General features: G+C 35.8%; 1 protein-coding gene across 1 annotated transcript; it reads right to left on the reverse strand.

The window, feature by feature from the left end:
* Nucleotides 1-1,769: 1,769 nt before the first annotated feature.
* On the reverse strand, nucleotides 1,770-12,375 carry pde9al (phosphodiesterase 9A like). The gene is made up of 19 exons (XM_038299622.1): nucleotides 12,213-12,375; nucleotides 11,849-12,010; nucleotides 10,045-10,115; nucleotides 9,192-9,269; nucleotides 8,487-8,530; nucleotides 8,357-8,411; nucleotides 8,113-8,183; nucleotides 7,943-8,030; nucleotides 7,775-7,832; nucleotides 7,619-7,693; nucleotides 7,435-7,521; nucleotides 7,221-7,325; nucleotides 5,660-5,742; nucleotides 5,222-5,378; nucleotides 4,996-5,109; nucleotides 4,674-4,778; nucleotides 4,450-4,578; nucleotides 4,267-4,362; nucleotides 1,770-1,947 (listed from the first exon to the last, which is right to left on the reverse strand). The coding sequence occupies exons 2-19, from the start codon at nucleotides 11,915-11,917 to the stop codon at nucleotides 1,900-1,902; spliced, it is 1,533 nt and encodes a 510-aa protein (XP_038155550.1). The 5' UTR covers nucleotides 11,918-12,010; nucleotides 12,213-12,375; the 3' UTR covers nucleotides 1,770-1,899.
* Between the last annotated feature and the right edge of the window lie 266 nt (nucleotides 12,376-12,641).

Here is a 12,641-nt window from a genome sequence, read left to right on the forward strand (position 1 = left end):
GAGGTTTTGGTCCTCAGTCTCTTGCCAGATGAGACCATCTGCAAAGGTTTGGGTCCGGAGGAGAGGATTCATTTTCAATCTTTCCTGCTCACCTCAGTCTTATTTGGGGAAAGTTGCCAACAACAAGTCAACACATTGTTCCCCTCCAGGGAGGGCTATTTTGATTTTTACAATCAGGATGTCTTGAAACAACTTTAAAAAGGCTTCAAATGATTCAAAATTCTTCAGTGAGAATTAAAGGTTAAGGACATTTTCTCATTCAGACATGTAAAGCCTGAAATATTTTAACCAAAGTCTGATTTTAAAGACTTTATATGTCTGATTTTAAATTTCTAAAATGGGAGGCTGACCTTTAGATTTTCAAGCTCCTCCACTGTAGAGAATCCCCCGGGTTTTATGTGGAAGGCATACAACCTATTTTTAGGATTAAACATGGAACTGTTTTTTGTAAAGATTAGATGTGTTGGGCAACCTTAGATTTAAAACCACTTTTCCTTATTTGGCTTTATTTACTCTTTCCGCTCTGCAGTAATCATTATTTGGGTGTAATGCTGCTTCTTAAGCCATATTATTGTTTTGTCTTAAAGTTGTCATGTCTGTTAAATGATGAACTGAAGTTAAGTGGAATGTTGCTTATCTGCGCCTGTTCTGCCACAGTCATGTCACTCATAGGTTTTTCCTGCTCCACAGTCAAACCTCACTTTCTCAGGATGGAGATGTTTTTGCAAAAAAAAAAAAAAAGTCTTACTGCACTTGATGAAGTTTGCTTTTATATTGATTTATTGTATTTTTTTAAGGAAATTGGATGAAAATAAATGCATAAATATTACATTGCATTTAAGTGAATAAAGCCTTGAGATAATGTTTGAGATGAACTGATCAGTGTTGATCAAAGTTTTGGGGTGACAGTGGTGTCGGCTGAAGGAGTTTACCCTGCAACCAGAGGGTTGTCGGTTCAGTGTCGTTGTGTCCTTGGGTAAGACACTTCAACCCCATTGCTTGCTGATGGTGGTTGGAGGGACTGGGGCCCGGTACGGCAGCCTCGCTTCTGTCTGTTAGCCCCAGGACAGCAGTGGCTACAATGATGGCTTGCCACTGTGTGTGTGAATGGGTGAATAGCTGAATGTAATGTAATGTACTATATAAGTACAGGCCCTTTACCATTTCAAAGAAAATCAAAGAGGCTTTATTGAATAAAGAATTTGAGCACTGTGCAAGAAAGAAGGACCTAATACCTTAATCGTTTGTCAAAATAAGCACTAACAAACAGTTATAATGTGCTTGAACAGCAACATTAATACAATACATCATATGAAAATCTGACACAGGGCTTGGTGTGATAGACTGTCCCCAACACACTGAAGGCAGTCTATTTCACAAAAAAGTGAAAGTTAAGAGTAAGCTAAAAGGAAAATTATTTAGGAGATCAGAAGTATGAAGCAGCAGAATTTTTGTTTAAAAAAAAAATAAAATTGTGTACACCATACCAGCTAAAACCTTTATTGCTAGACGTAATTTAAATGGTGCAACTTTGGTCCATTTCATTCATTTATTATTAAAAGAATTGCTAAACCTTTGGTGAACTAGGCAAACTTATTAGCTCTTAAGATTGTTAAAGCGCATAACAAATTAAAACAAATTACTTTCTGTTTGGAGAAAGCAATCTCGCCAATATTTCGTTCAATAAAAAATACAAAATGAAAATTTCTGTCTCACCATAAATATATATGGAGGATCACCACCTCCTTTCAAAGTCCGCTCTAAAAGTCAAAGATATGCATTGACTAATTTTAGCTCAGCCTGCTGAAGAGCTATAACACTCATATCTCGGCCCTCTGCTTCAGCTGTCATCCTCAGAATCAGTTTTAGTAGTCAGCACTGGATGTCTTCACCGGGGCCTCACTCACTTTTCAAGTCTTTCCTCAATCGGCTCATGAAAGAAGACTGCTGCAATAAAAAAGGACTCGGTTTTAGCAGTCAGAAAGTCTTCGGCCTCAAGAACAACAGTTTAAGGTTAAAACATGGTTTCAAACAGATATTGACTGTTTAGTTTGGACACTCTACAACAATCCAACACTGCTAAAGCATGAATATTCCCTTTCAAAAGTCCCCCAACCTCATACTTTTTGCATTTGTAACTTTACATCTACAACCTTCAGGGTATTTTATTTGGAAGTTTATTGATTTTTCATTATTTATCAAAATATGAGAGTGAAGCAAGTACTCAGCTGCTCTCTGTCTACTTGTTACATTAACATTTTCTTGCATTTGTCGGAGCAGATTTTTTTTTCAGGTATCTTTATACAAGTTTTGCACATGTAGACATTATTAAAAATACTTTACTACAAAACTGGGTTTAAAGTTGATTCAGTGTTGGTCTCTTCTGACCAGACCACCATCTTCCAAATGATTGCTGGGACCCCCTGACTTTAGACAATCTACAATCAAAACCTATTTAGACTTTCCTGCAGTGATGGTTTTCTTGCTTCAACTTTTCCATAAGAACAAATTGGTGGAGTGCACAGCAAATAAGTGGCCTTCAAGTATATTAGCTTTATAACACTTTGTCTTTGTAAATCACATAACATCCAAATAAAATACATGGAAATGTTTGCTTGTAATTCAAGGGTTATGGAAACTTTTGCAAGGCCATGATGAGGAATGCAGTTCCAGAGCCCTGATAGTAGAGAGGAGGATCATTGCTTTTGGAAAATAAGTGAAGTTGACTCTGAGTCAAATCTAGTCTATTTCAGAACATAATGTAGAGTAAAAAGAGTTGTGATTTCAGCTCCTGAACAGAAAGCAAATCTTATTACTGCAGAAAAAACAGTGTTAGTCGAAAGATTAAATGGCAACATTTTCATCAGTTTGTTTTCACAATTGCACTAAAAACATTTTTTTCCTTAAAACTTTTCTGTTAGCTTCCAAACCGAAAACTTTGGGTTTGCCAGGAAACTCAATTATATTTAATTATTTAAGCAAATCGATCTCTTAAAGCCTGAATGGCAAATTCAACATGATGAAAGTGCTGCACATTCCTGATTATTTATGTTTTCAGAGAAGTAACACTCCAAGCTTCTCACACAGAGCAACACTCAAACTAAAACACACAAACACAACGAAGGACTCAGTTGCTTTTACTTACACACTCACTCACTGTGACCTCACTTCTTCACCGGCCTATTGACATACTTTCCGTTTTTTTCTTCTGTGCCACATTGAACAAAAGATACCTTTATGTTAGTATGTGATGAGAGAGTCTGTGTCTATTTGTGTGATCGTATCTTGGTAAGGAGTTCATGCAGCTGGAAGCTCTTACTTTACTGTTTCTCAGTCAAATCCCCATTCTAATCTAATCAACATATGCTCATTTTGGTTTCTGTTAATATGTGCAGACACAGCTTTTTGAATGACATAAAGGAAAAACAAAAATGCTTTTGATGTTCATGTGAACCATGCATTATGATACTGATATAATATCAGCACAATGCACTCTGTCTTTTCAGTGCAAGTGGTGGACAGTTTTTACTTTCACTGTTACTAATTATAACACAAGATCCAAATTAATAAAATGTGTCTTATGTCAATTAAACTTGTAATAATATGTCACTATAAACATAATAAAATCTTATCTTATTCGTGATCTTAAACAGCATGTCAGCAGTGTTCTGTGTGAGTTTGGTATCTATGGGATATTAATATATGAAACAAGATTCTTCCTTTTTTCTTATGTTATTGTAGTCACTAGACTCTGACTGGACTCTCCATGAGCAACAAAAACACAATGGCTGTCAGTGTTACAAGCTAAGATGAAATCATGGTTTTAATTTTCACGCAATTTTGGAAATGCATGTCTTTCAATTCTGTCTTTAAAATGCAATACTAAAGACAGCATTTGTGACTCGGAGGAAGAAAAAAAAACTTGCTTTGTTTTTTGGCAATAAGAGTAAAAGATTATTAACTCCTTGGCAAGAGTAGGGAATAGCTTAACTTGGCTTTCTGGAGAACAGAAGTTGGACATTTATGAGCTGTAATTCTTTTACTTCCTTGTGAAAGGCTCCTGTTACACTTATTGTTTCCAGAAACTCCTGCTCATATCAAATTTGGAAAATATCAGTTTCGCTACAAAAAGCAATTACATGTCACTTCTTTTTTAAAACAAATTTAACAAAATGAAGGACCTCCAAAGCAGTAATATTTTATGCAAATCACAGATATTCTTGACAGAGAGACAGACAGACAGACAGACAGACAGACAATTTCTACCTCTGTCATTGAGTCTTCAAGCTGCTTCAGCTCCTCATAATGGTCCCGAGAGTCTCTCAAAGGCTGAACCATGATTTCTTCGATCTGAGGGAATAGCTGGTCAAAATAAACATACAGGCATTACATTACAAAGCACTTTTTTAAAGAGAGTACTGTAACATCCATAAAGCTATTGTCCAATACCTTCATGACAGTCTCAAACATAGGGATGAGGACAAACTTGATGAACCCAATCTGAGCTGTCGGTTTGGTAACTTTGTCTCTGTCCATGAAGGGAGCTACTGGAAGTCCCTCAGACTTCTCTCTGTCGCTCTTAAAACCAAAGTTGTCATTGCATTATAAAAAAAAAAAAATGATTTTCTGAAAGAGTAGATCATTTTGGTTACTGTAAATGAAATTCTAGTCACCTGCATGAAGTACTCTTCCAGCAAACAGTCCACCCAGGGCTCAGCAACCTCAGATGGCCTCACCTCATTGGAGATATCGCAGCACTTAATCAACACCTTCTTTAGCTAAAATAACAAACACAAACCTGTTTAAACACCAGTGCAATATCCCAAAGAGCTAAAGACAAAGAAGCCTATAATAGAAAAATAAAATCTGCTTTTACCATATTTCTAGAGGTAATTTCTTCAGCAATGTATACTACATGAACAAGTCAATTTAATCCAGAGAAGCTAACTTAAAAAATTAAAACATTGTCATTTTTAAGTGAAAATGGTTACATACACATGTAACATGCTCCTCATTGTTAAAATCAAAGTTGTCCAGTTTCTGCTTGAAGCCTTCGAGAATCTCACCGTGCTTAGCCATGTCCGTGGCCAGAATTAGAGTGATAATGGCCTGAAAACATGAGAGGACATCCCAAATCTTTAACATTTATGTGGAGGTGCACAAACATGTATCCCCCTGCAACTCCACCCCCAAAAATAACTCAACATAATCCACATCTTACCTGTCGGATCTTTCTGAATGTCTCTGGATCGACATTAGCAAAGATGTTGCACTCAGGAAGGGACAGAATCTGAAAAGCCACAGCGCAATGATGGTTTTCCAGAGGGGAGATGTCATTGTAGCGCACTGCCAGCTCTGTGCGAGCATTGATTTGGTACCTGATGGATGGATGTCAGAGTTAAATAGGTCTGAGAATGCTGGCGAGTCAATTCTCAAGAAGTTTATCTTGATAAGGTTCTCACCTGTGTAAGACCAAAATATATCAGCGCGATTATCTTAGTAAGCATGTTTTCATACCTGAATTCTATCCAGGCCGAACTAGTTTCACAGCTCATCAACAACAGTGTTTTGCAAAGTATATCAAAACATAGTGGGGGTCAGTGGGCATCCAAAGTGCTGCATCTGTCAACAACACTGCAGACAGAAGAGGGAGTCTTACGTGTTGTTGTAGCCAGGGTGGTCCAGGTCATGACACACTGCAGCTGTCATTAAAATGCCCAAATCTGTGAGTGTCAGCTTCCCCTGCAGGATAAGGTCAAATTTAAGACAGCATTTGACTGAATTGTTAAAGGAAATAATTCTCACAGATTTTCTGTCAAACTTTCTGTAGACATTTTGATTTATTAACTCCTAAAAAATTAACAGAAACTTTATTAGAGTTGTTATAAACAGATAACATAAAGCAAGGCATAATTATGAACTAAAGGAGAAATAATGCATGATTTTTGAAGTTTTAAAAATACCAAAAAATTAGACTTTCATTTGTGTTTTTTGTGATCTTTTTACAAGCTTTGCTCATCTAGAGAAGTATGCATTTTTGAAAACAGAGGAGCGGCTTATGAGTCATGTTGTTAACATAGCTACTGCTGTTGATAATGTCAACAGATTCTCCTATCTGTGCCGCAAATCTCTGCAGCTCCTCTTGACATGTTTTTTCTTAACTCATGAAAACTGTATGATATCTGTTTAAATGTACATGCTCGTATCACACTCCAGTTGTGTACTAAGTTTTTCTAAAAGATGATCACATCCTGTGCTCATTCTGCTAATAAATGAACCCGGTCATGTATATTTACAGTAAAAACAAAGGTACAATATTGTGCATGTGTGCCGGTGGTAAACATAAGTATTGGACTAAGCTAGTTAGCACCTCCAAGTCGAGTTGTGAAACTAATAAAGAATAGTTTAAGATTCAGTGAGAAAACAGGAGAAAAATGGTGGCCTGATAGCAAGGAGGGCCTTAACCAGCCGTCCGAAGGTGGTGTGTGCACTCCAAGGGTTCATCAGCTATCACTAGGGGGTGCATGTGACGAAAAATGTAATGACAGTGTGATAATTACACAACCACATTTTTTTACTTACACAATAAAGATGTTTAAATAAACCTTTTCAATAATGTAAATTCAAACTGTAATTTATGCACATAAATATTTTATTTTTAACAGGAAAATGTATCCATGTTTCATTTTAGGCTTTGTTATAAAGGAAGTTATCCTTCTGCGCGTTGCAGTAAGCAGCAATTGTTACCAATCAGATTAACACTATGATTATTGATTGACATTACTTTTCTAAGATGACCAGAGACCAAGATATAAGACTTCAACCTAATCCTGCTTTAAATTTCACCACAACTTTATCTTAGTAATGTTCTCTATAAATCTGCAGCTTTTACAGAACAACTACATTTTTCTTAGTTTATATAGCACACAGATGGACTCCATTTCCTTCTATGCTTTGGAAAGCCATTTGTTCCAGCTGATATCATTTAGGAGCATATAATGCTCTTTATCCTTTAAGATTTTATTGTCGAAAAGAAAATATGAAAAGCATGTGTCAGTTTCCTACTATAAAGCCATACAGTTCTTATCTGTTACATTAAATCCTTATGAAACCCAGAAGGGAAGATAGATGTGACTTTTAAAATTAAATTAATTAAAATAGAGTTATAGATTCATGAGTACTTTTGCAAGGACCAAACAAAGCCCAGGTGTGGACCATACCTGCAGGCTGCAGAGGTGAATCATGCCATACATCATCTGACTAACACAGAAGCAATGACGAAAGTTGTGGAAGGGATTATCGCGATAGTTTTCCTGGATTGCCAGCTAGGATACAAAGAAATGCACATTTAGCTTATCACAGAAGATCAAGCCAAACATTTTTCTATCTAAAAACCACAGATTGACCTCTGTCACATTTTTCTACAATAAATACCAGCCAGCGTTTAAGTATAATGGGATTCATGTTGAATTCCTTCACAAGTCCCAAGTCATGGTACATGAATTCCAGACAACTTAGCATCTGTTGGCAGAAACAGAGTAAAAAAAAAAAAAAAGTGCCATCAGTCCTCTTTTTTTAGGAGCACAATGCAAATCTGTAATGATGGAGATCAACGAACCTCATTGTGTTCCCAGTGCCAAACGTCAAATGTTGGCTTCTTCAGTGCCTCAATGGTCTCCTGAGAAAGTGTGTACTGAATGAGGCAGATGAAGAAAACTGTCAAAAAAATCTCATTGCGTATTGAGGAAATACCTTCAGGTAGGTGGGGGCATACCTTCGGGTAGGTGGGGACATCTCGTCTCGGTGTGACCTTCTTCCCTTCATCTGTGAAGCTGTATTTGCATGAACAGTTTACCCTGAGGTTAGATGTAGATCAAATTAAAATATCATTTGATTTAGTAATCATGCTTTTCCTTTAGTAATGTCATATTTTAAAACTCACCTGCTTCCACCTCTTGATGTCACTTCATCTCGAAGTTTCCTCAAATCATTTTTGCACTTTTCAATTTCGACTACTTTCAAGCCCTCCACTGAAATACACAAACTGGGTAGTTAGAGTTTACTGTCAGAGCTTTCTGGTTGCTATTTTTTTCTTTGTTGTTGCAAACTCACTTTCAACTCTCTTCTCCAGTGCTGCCAGTCGGTTGGTGACTTCAGTCTTCAGCTCATTAATGCGAAAGGCTCTGTGACAGACAGTTTAGAGCAAAAAAGAAATCAGCTTTGTTTATAAGCGACTCAGTTTACCTCTAAGGGTAACAATGTGGGCTGTAATGTTTAGGTTTTAAAAATTATACAGAGGTATGTGCATAGATGGTGATGGGAAAGCTTTGGAAACAACACCAGAGCAAGGAGTTACCTGGTAAACTGCTCAGCAACCTGAGTTAACAAGCTCTGAAACATGTCCTCTCTCTCTGCTGGCATAGTTGGAAATCTGATAAGCATTTGCACCACTAACATTCCTACACAGTTTATTTGAAATACTTTACCTGGTGGCTGACTGGTGGACAATGGGACAACTTTGTAAAGAAAACTGTTGAGAAATCAAACAGGTGTATTTTAGTCACATTGGTCCTTCCCTTTTTTTTGCATGAACTGTCATGTCAAAGTTCATGACCTGAAGAATTGAAAAATGCCTCTGAGAATGTGACTTTATCTTAAAGCTACAGTCTGTAATTTTTTGTGACATCTAATGATCAGACTGCAGTCTGCAGCAACATGAACTGCTACCACCACTGCTTCTCCACGTCCAACAACACAGATGCTGTCATGATATAAAATGGCTTCCACAATGTCTGCATCACCTATCTTGTAAAGTGATGACAAGGCTTGTTTATATAGATAGTGTTTTATTAGTCTGTGATATAGGCCTAACTCACATTCAAGTGTAATGGCAATCTCTACTGTCAATAGTTTGACAGTTCTGTGTTGCTGTAGCTTAAAGATGTCTGCCTCCATAAATGAGAGATCTACTCCTATGTAAGTATGAGAGTCTCAATCTTTGTAATTACAAATTATTACAAGGATTGAAACTTTCAACTTATAGATGTTAATGATTAATATACTTAAGGATAATATAGAAAATTTCTGTCGATACATCCCTTTACTTATTACACACTGTAGCTTTAAAAACAGGTAATGCAAAATAAATTGAGAAGAGCAGGTATATTTCAAAAGTATTTGTTGTATATTACTTTGGAGAGTTGGCCGGCACTGTGGCATCAATAGAGACCATGGCCCCTTCTGGATTTATCAACTTGATTGCTGTGTTCCTGTTGAAAGAGACTTAGATTTAGAGAGAAATTTGACCACTTGTGGTAGATTTTAGAGTGGAATTATATGCAGAGTTTAGTTACAAATATTTATGACTTTTTTCTTTTCTTTCACATTTTGTTCTCTTAAAACCACAAACCTCTGTGAATTTGTTTGCAAAGAAAAGTCTGAATAGTTAAGGGGGTGTTTGTATGTTTCCTAATGTGATACCCCTAAATAAAAGCCACTGCAGTAAATAGTTACAACCCATCCTTTTTGTTATTTAATCTCCATATACCGTCAGCTAATCTGTGAAAGCATCAGAGGCTTGTTAAAAAATGTTACTGAACAACCAGCAAAAAGCATAAACATACAAGCTGTGAGTAGGCTAGTATCAGTGAAAACCAACCAATACGATAAAAGTCCGCAAATCTAGCCATGTGTTTTTTGTTTGTTATAAAATGATAAATTCCACCTTTATTTAATTCCAAGGTGTTGATTTGTTCCATAAAATCCCAAATGACTTTACTAAAGTTTATGGTTGCTGAGAGACAAGTCTGAAAAGTTTAAGTGGTGTGAAAGCGTTTATAATTTAGAATAAATATATAGTTTTAATAAAAAAAACCAAATAACTCCATATATGTCACCAACTTTGTGTGACAAAAAGAATAATATAGAATAGAATAAAAAAAAAAAAGACATATGTTCTTTGATCCACAGTTGAGAACATTTGATGCTATATCTGTTTCAAAAATGTATGAACATTTTCTTGTGCTGTAGGATAAAATAACAAACCTGGGAAGGTTGGATGAGGAACATAAAAGTTCCTTGATGTCACATGGACTGCTGTGCTGACTGAATACCACCTGAAATGTTGTAAATGATCAAAGTCAGATCCAAATTTAAATACACTGGCACATAGAATGGTTCATAGCAACAGAAAATAATAGCTTATCAGTTATATTGATTGTTTTAAAACAAAGGTATGTTACATACATTCATAACACAAGTCATAATTAGTGTTTTTGTATACAGCTGGGGAATGTAAGAAGGCAAAATGAGAGTTGGACTGATTCTTTATTAAATGTTGCAAAGTAAGAGGCAGGAAGGTTTTGTGAGAACAATTTGAAGGGAAACAACAGCTTGAGCTTGATGCTTCCTGTAGCTCTTAAAGATGCCACATGCCAACAAATCATTCCAGTTTGCAAGAGTAAGGCAGTACTTGTCAGTCGTGTAATTGAAGGAATGAACAATGATATACAGCAAAGACCCAGAGCATAAACTGTAGTTTTCAATGGGGGGGCAGTGACATCAGCCAACGCATGGCGGTTTGGGTTATGGGCTTGGAGCCCCCAGACACATGTGTCACAGACAGATGCTTTTAAAAAACAAAAACAAAGTCATTTATGTCAATGGATAAACTTTTTTTTATTGTTTTTATTTCAGTATATTTGGAACTAAGATACATAAACCTAAGTTTGAAGCCATTCGTTGTAACTTTGTGTCTTGAGCAGTCTTTTAAATCACAGGTGTTACTCTACTGTTAATGTGGGGGCGGAGAGGAGTTTACCTAATTATTTTTCAAAACATATGTTACAATCATTACTTTTAAAAACGAAAGCACTACTTTTTTTTTTTAATAAATGTGTCCTGGAGATCTGAGGCTTTATAAAATGACACAGGAAGAGGCTTGTTGCAAACAATGTGCCTGGTTGGCAGCACTGAAATGACAAATTGACATGATTCTAATTTTAGATCCTTGTTAGGGTTATTGAAACCTCCCTGGGAATATCTGTAGCAGGTGACCCATTAATGGAAGTTGTTCTTTATTTTTGTCTGTTATGGATTATTTTTAAACTCCCGTTCAAGATATATTTATACACTTTTATATTCTTTAGAATCTATGGAATTGGGAAGCAAAAGAAAGTCTGTAATTTATCAACAACTTCGAAACTAATTTAATGACAATAGGTAAATAACAGTATGGTTTTTTAAATTATGTTAATATTATTAACACTGTTGCAAAGAAATTCTTTAATTTTACAGCTTTCTCTGTAAAGGGCAATAACTGCGTAAGCTAGTGCCACCTCTAATGTAAACATAAAAACAAATTCTTATTTTTCGTTTATTGTCATCTAATCATGTTTGTTTAAAATTGATGGTATTCTTGTTACTTTTACTTTTGATTGTATTCTTTGTTTTTTTGTTAAATGTTTTTTTCTCTCTCGCTCTGTCACTTACTGTTTTTAGAGATATTATATTGTGGTAAATATACAAAATATAAATTATATCTATAACCTTGACAACTCTAAAGGATTTCAGAGTAGGTATTGAAATTGAATATCTAATATTTTCTGTCTCCTTAGAATGTATTCTTCTAAAAAATCTATTCTAACAGAGCTGACTGATGGTGTATTTTCTTTAATTCTACTAACACTTTCATTCATGTTTGATTTAACTCATATTGTTGCAAAACAAGAAACATTTTAAGCAATTATTTAGAAAGATTATACATGAAAACTATTTATTGTTTAAAAAAAAAAGAGTATCAAAAACAATACTTTAAACTACACATTTGAATATTTGGAAATAGATTTACCTTTTGCACCTTCCCATCAACATCCAGGTAAATGTTTCGGTGAGGGAAAGAGGAGGAACTGGACCCCATGGTGTCTCCTCTGATGCACAACGAAAGAGGTTCTGCTTTGGGAATCCAAATAAAACAAAGAACCAACACAATGGCTCCACTTCTCAGGATCCGCTGCAAAGAAGTCGATATTATGGTATGCTTAATACATTTAATGCAAATAATCATAACTCAGTTCAGTAATTAAAAAGAAATGGCACAAAAAAGTAATAGCACCAGTCTTTAAGTCACAATCAAAACCGTGTTTAAAACATCTAAACATAAATCTATTTGAATGTATTAAATCAATTAAACAAAAAGCATTAGTTGAACTCACAGTGTCAGTAGTGCAGCCTTCCCGGTGGAGACTGAAAATAAGGTCCCAAGTGAAGAAGATCTGGCTTACTCACATCTCACATGAAGGCACGTTCATACGTAAACAACCACATGCAAACTGGAGGCAGTGAAGAGGAGAGGAAGGCTGTGAGTGATGAGACAGATGATGCCGGACAGGTGAGAGCAAAGGACTACTGAGTATAAGAGGCACCAGTTGCTATGGGACTGTTACTATGGAGAATAAAGAGACAATCATCAGCCCTGAAAGGGTGAGAGGATATTATCTGAATGGGTTCAAAAGCTCTGATTCATCTGAGTTGAGGCAAAGAAATATGATTTAAAAAAATAAAAGAAAAATCTATACCAGTATTTCAAAAGTATGTATACCCCTTGTTATACTGTTGGAACATGTTTTCAAATGTTTTTTTTT

This window comes from Cyprinodon tularosa, unplaced genomic scaffold (assembly GCF_016077235.1).
Source record: "Cyprinodon tularosa strain WSP-4 unplaced genomic scaffold, ASM1607723v1 ctg431, whole genome shotgun sequence".
Taxonomy (NCBI): domain Eukaryota; kingdom Metazoa; phylum Chordata; class Actinopteri; order Cyprinodontiformes; family Cyprinodontidae; genus Cyprinodon; species Cyprinodon tularosa.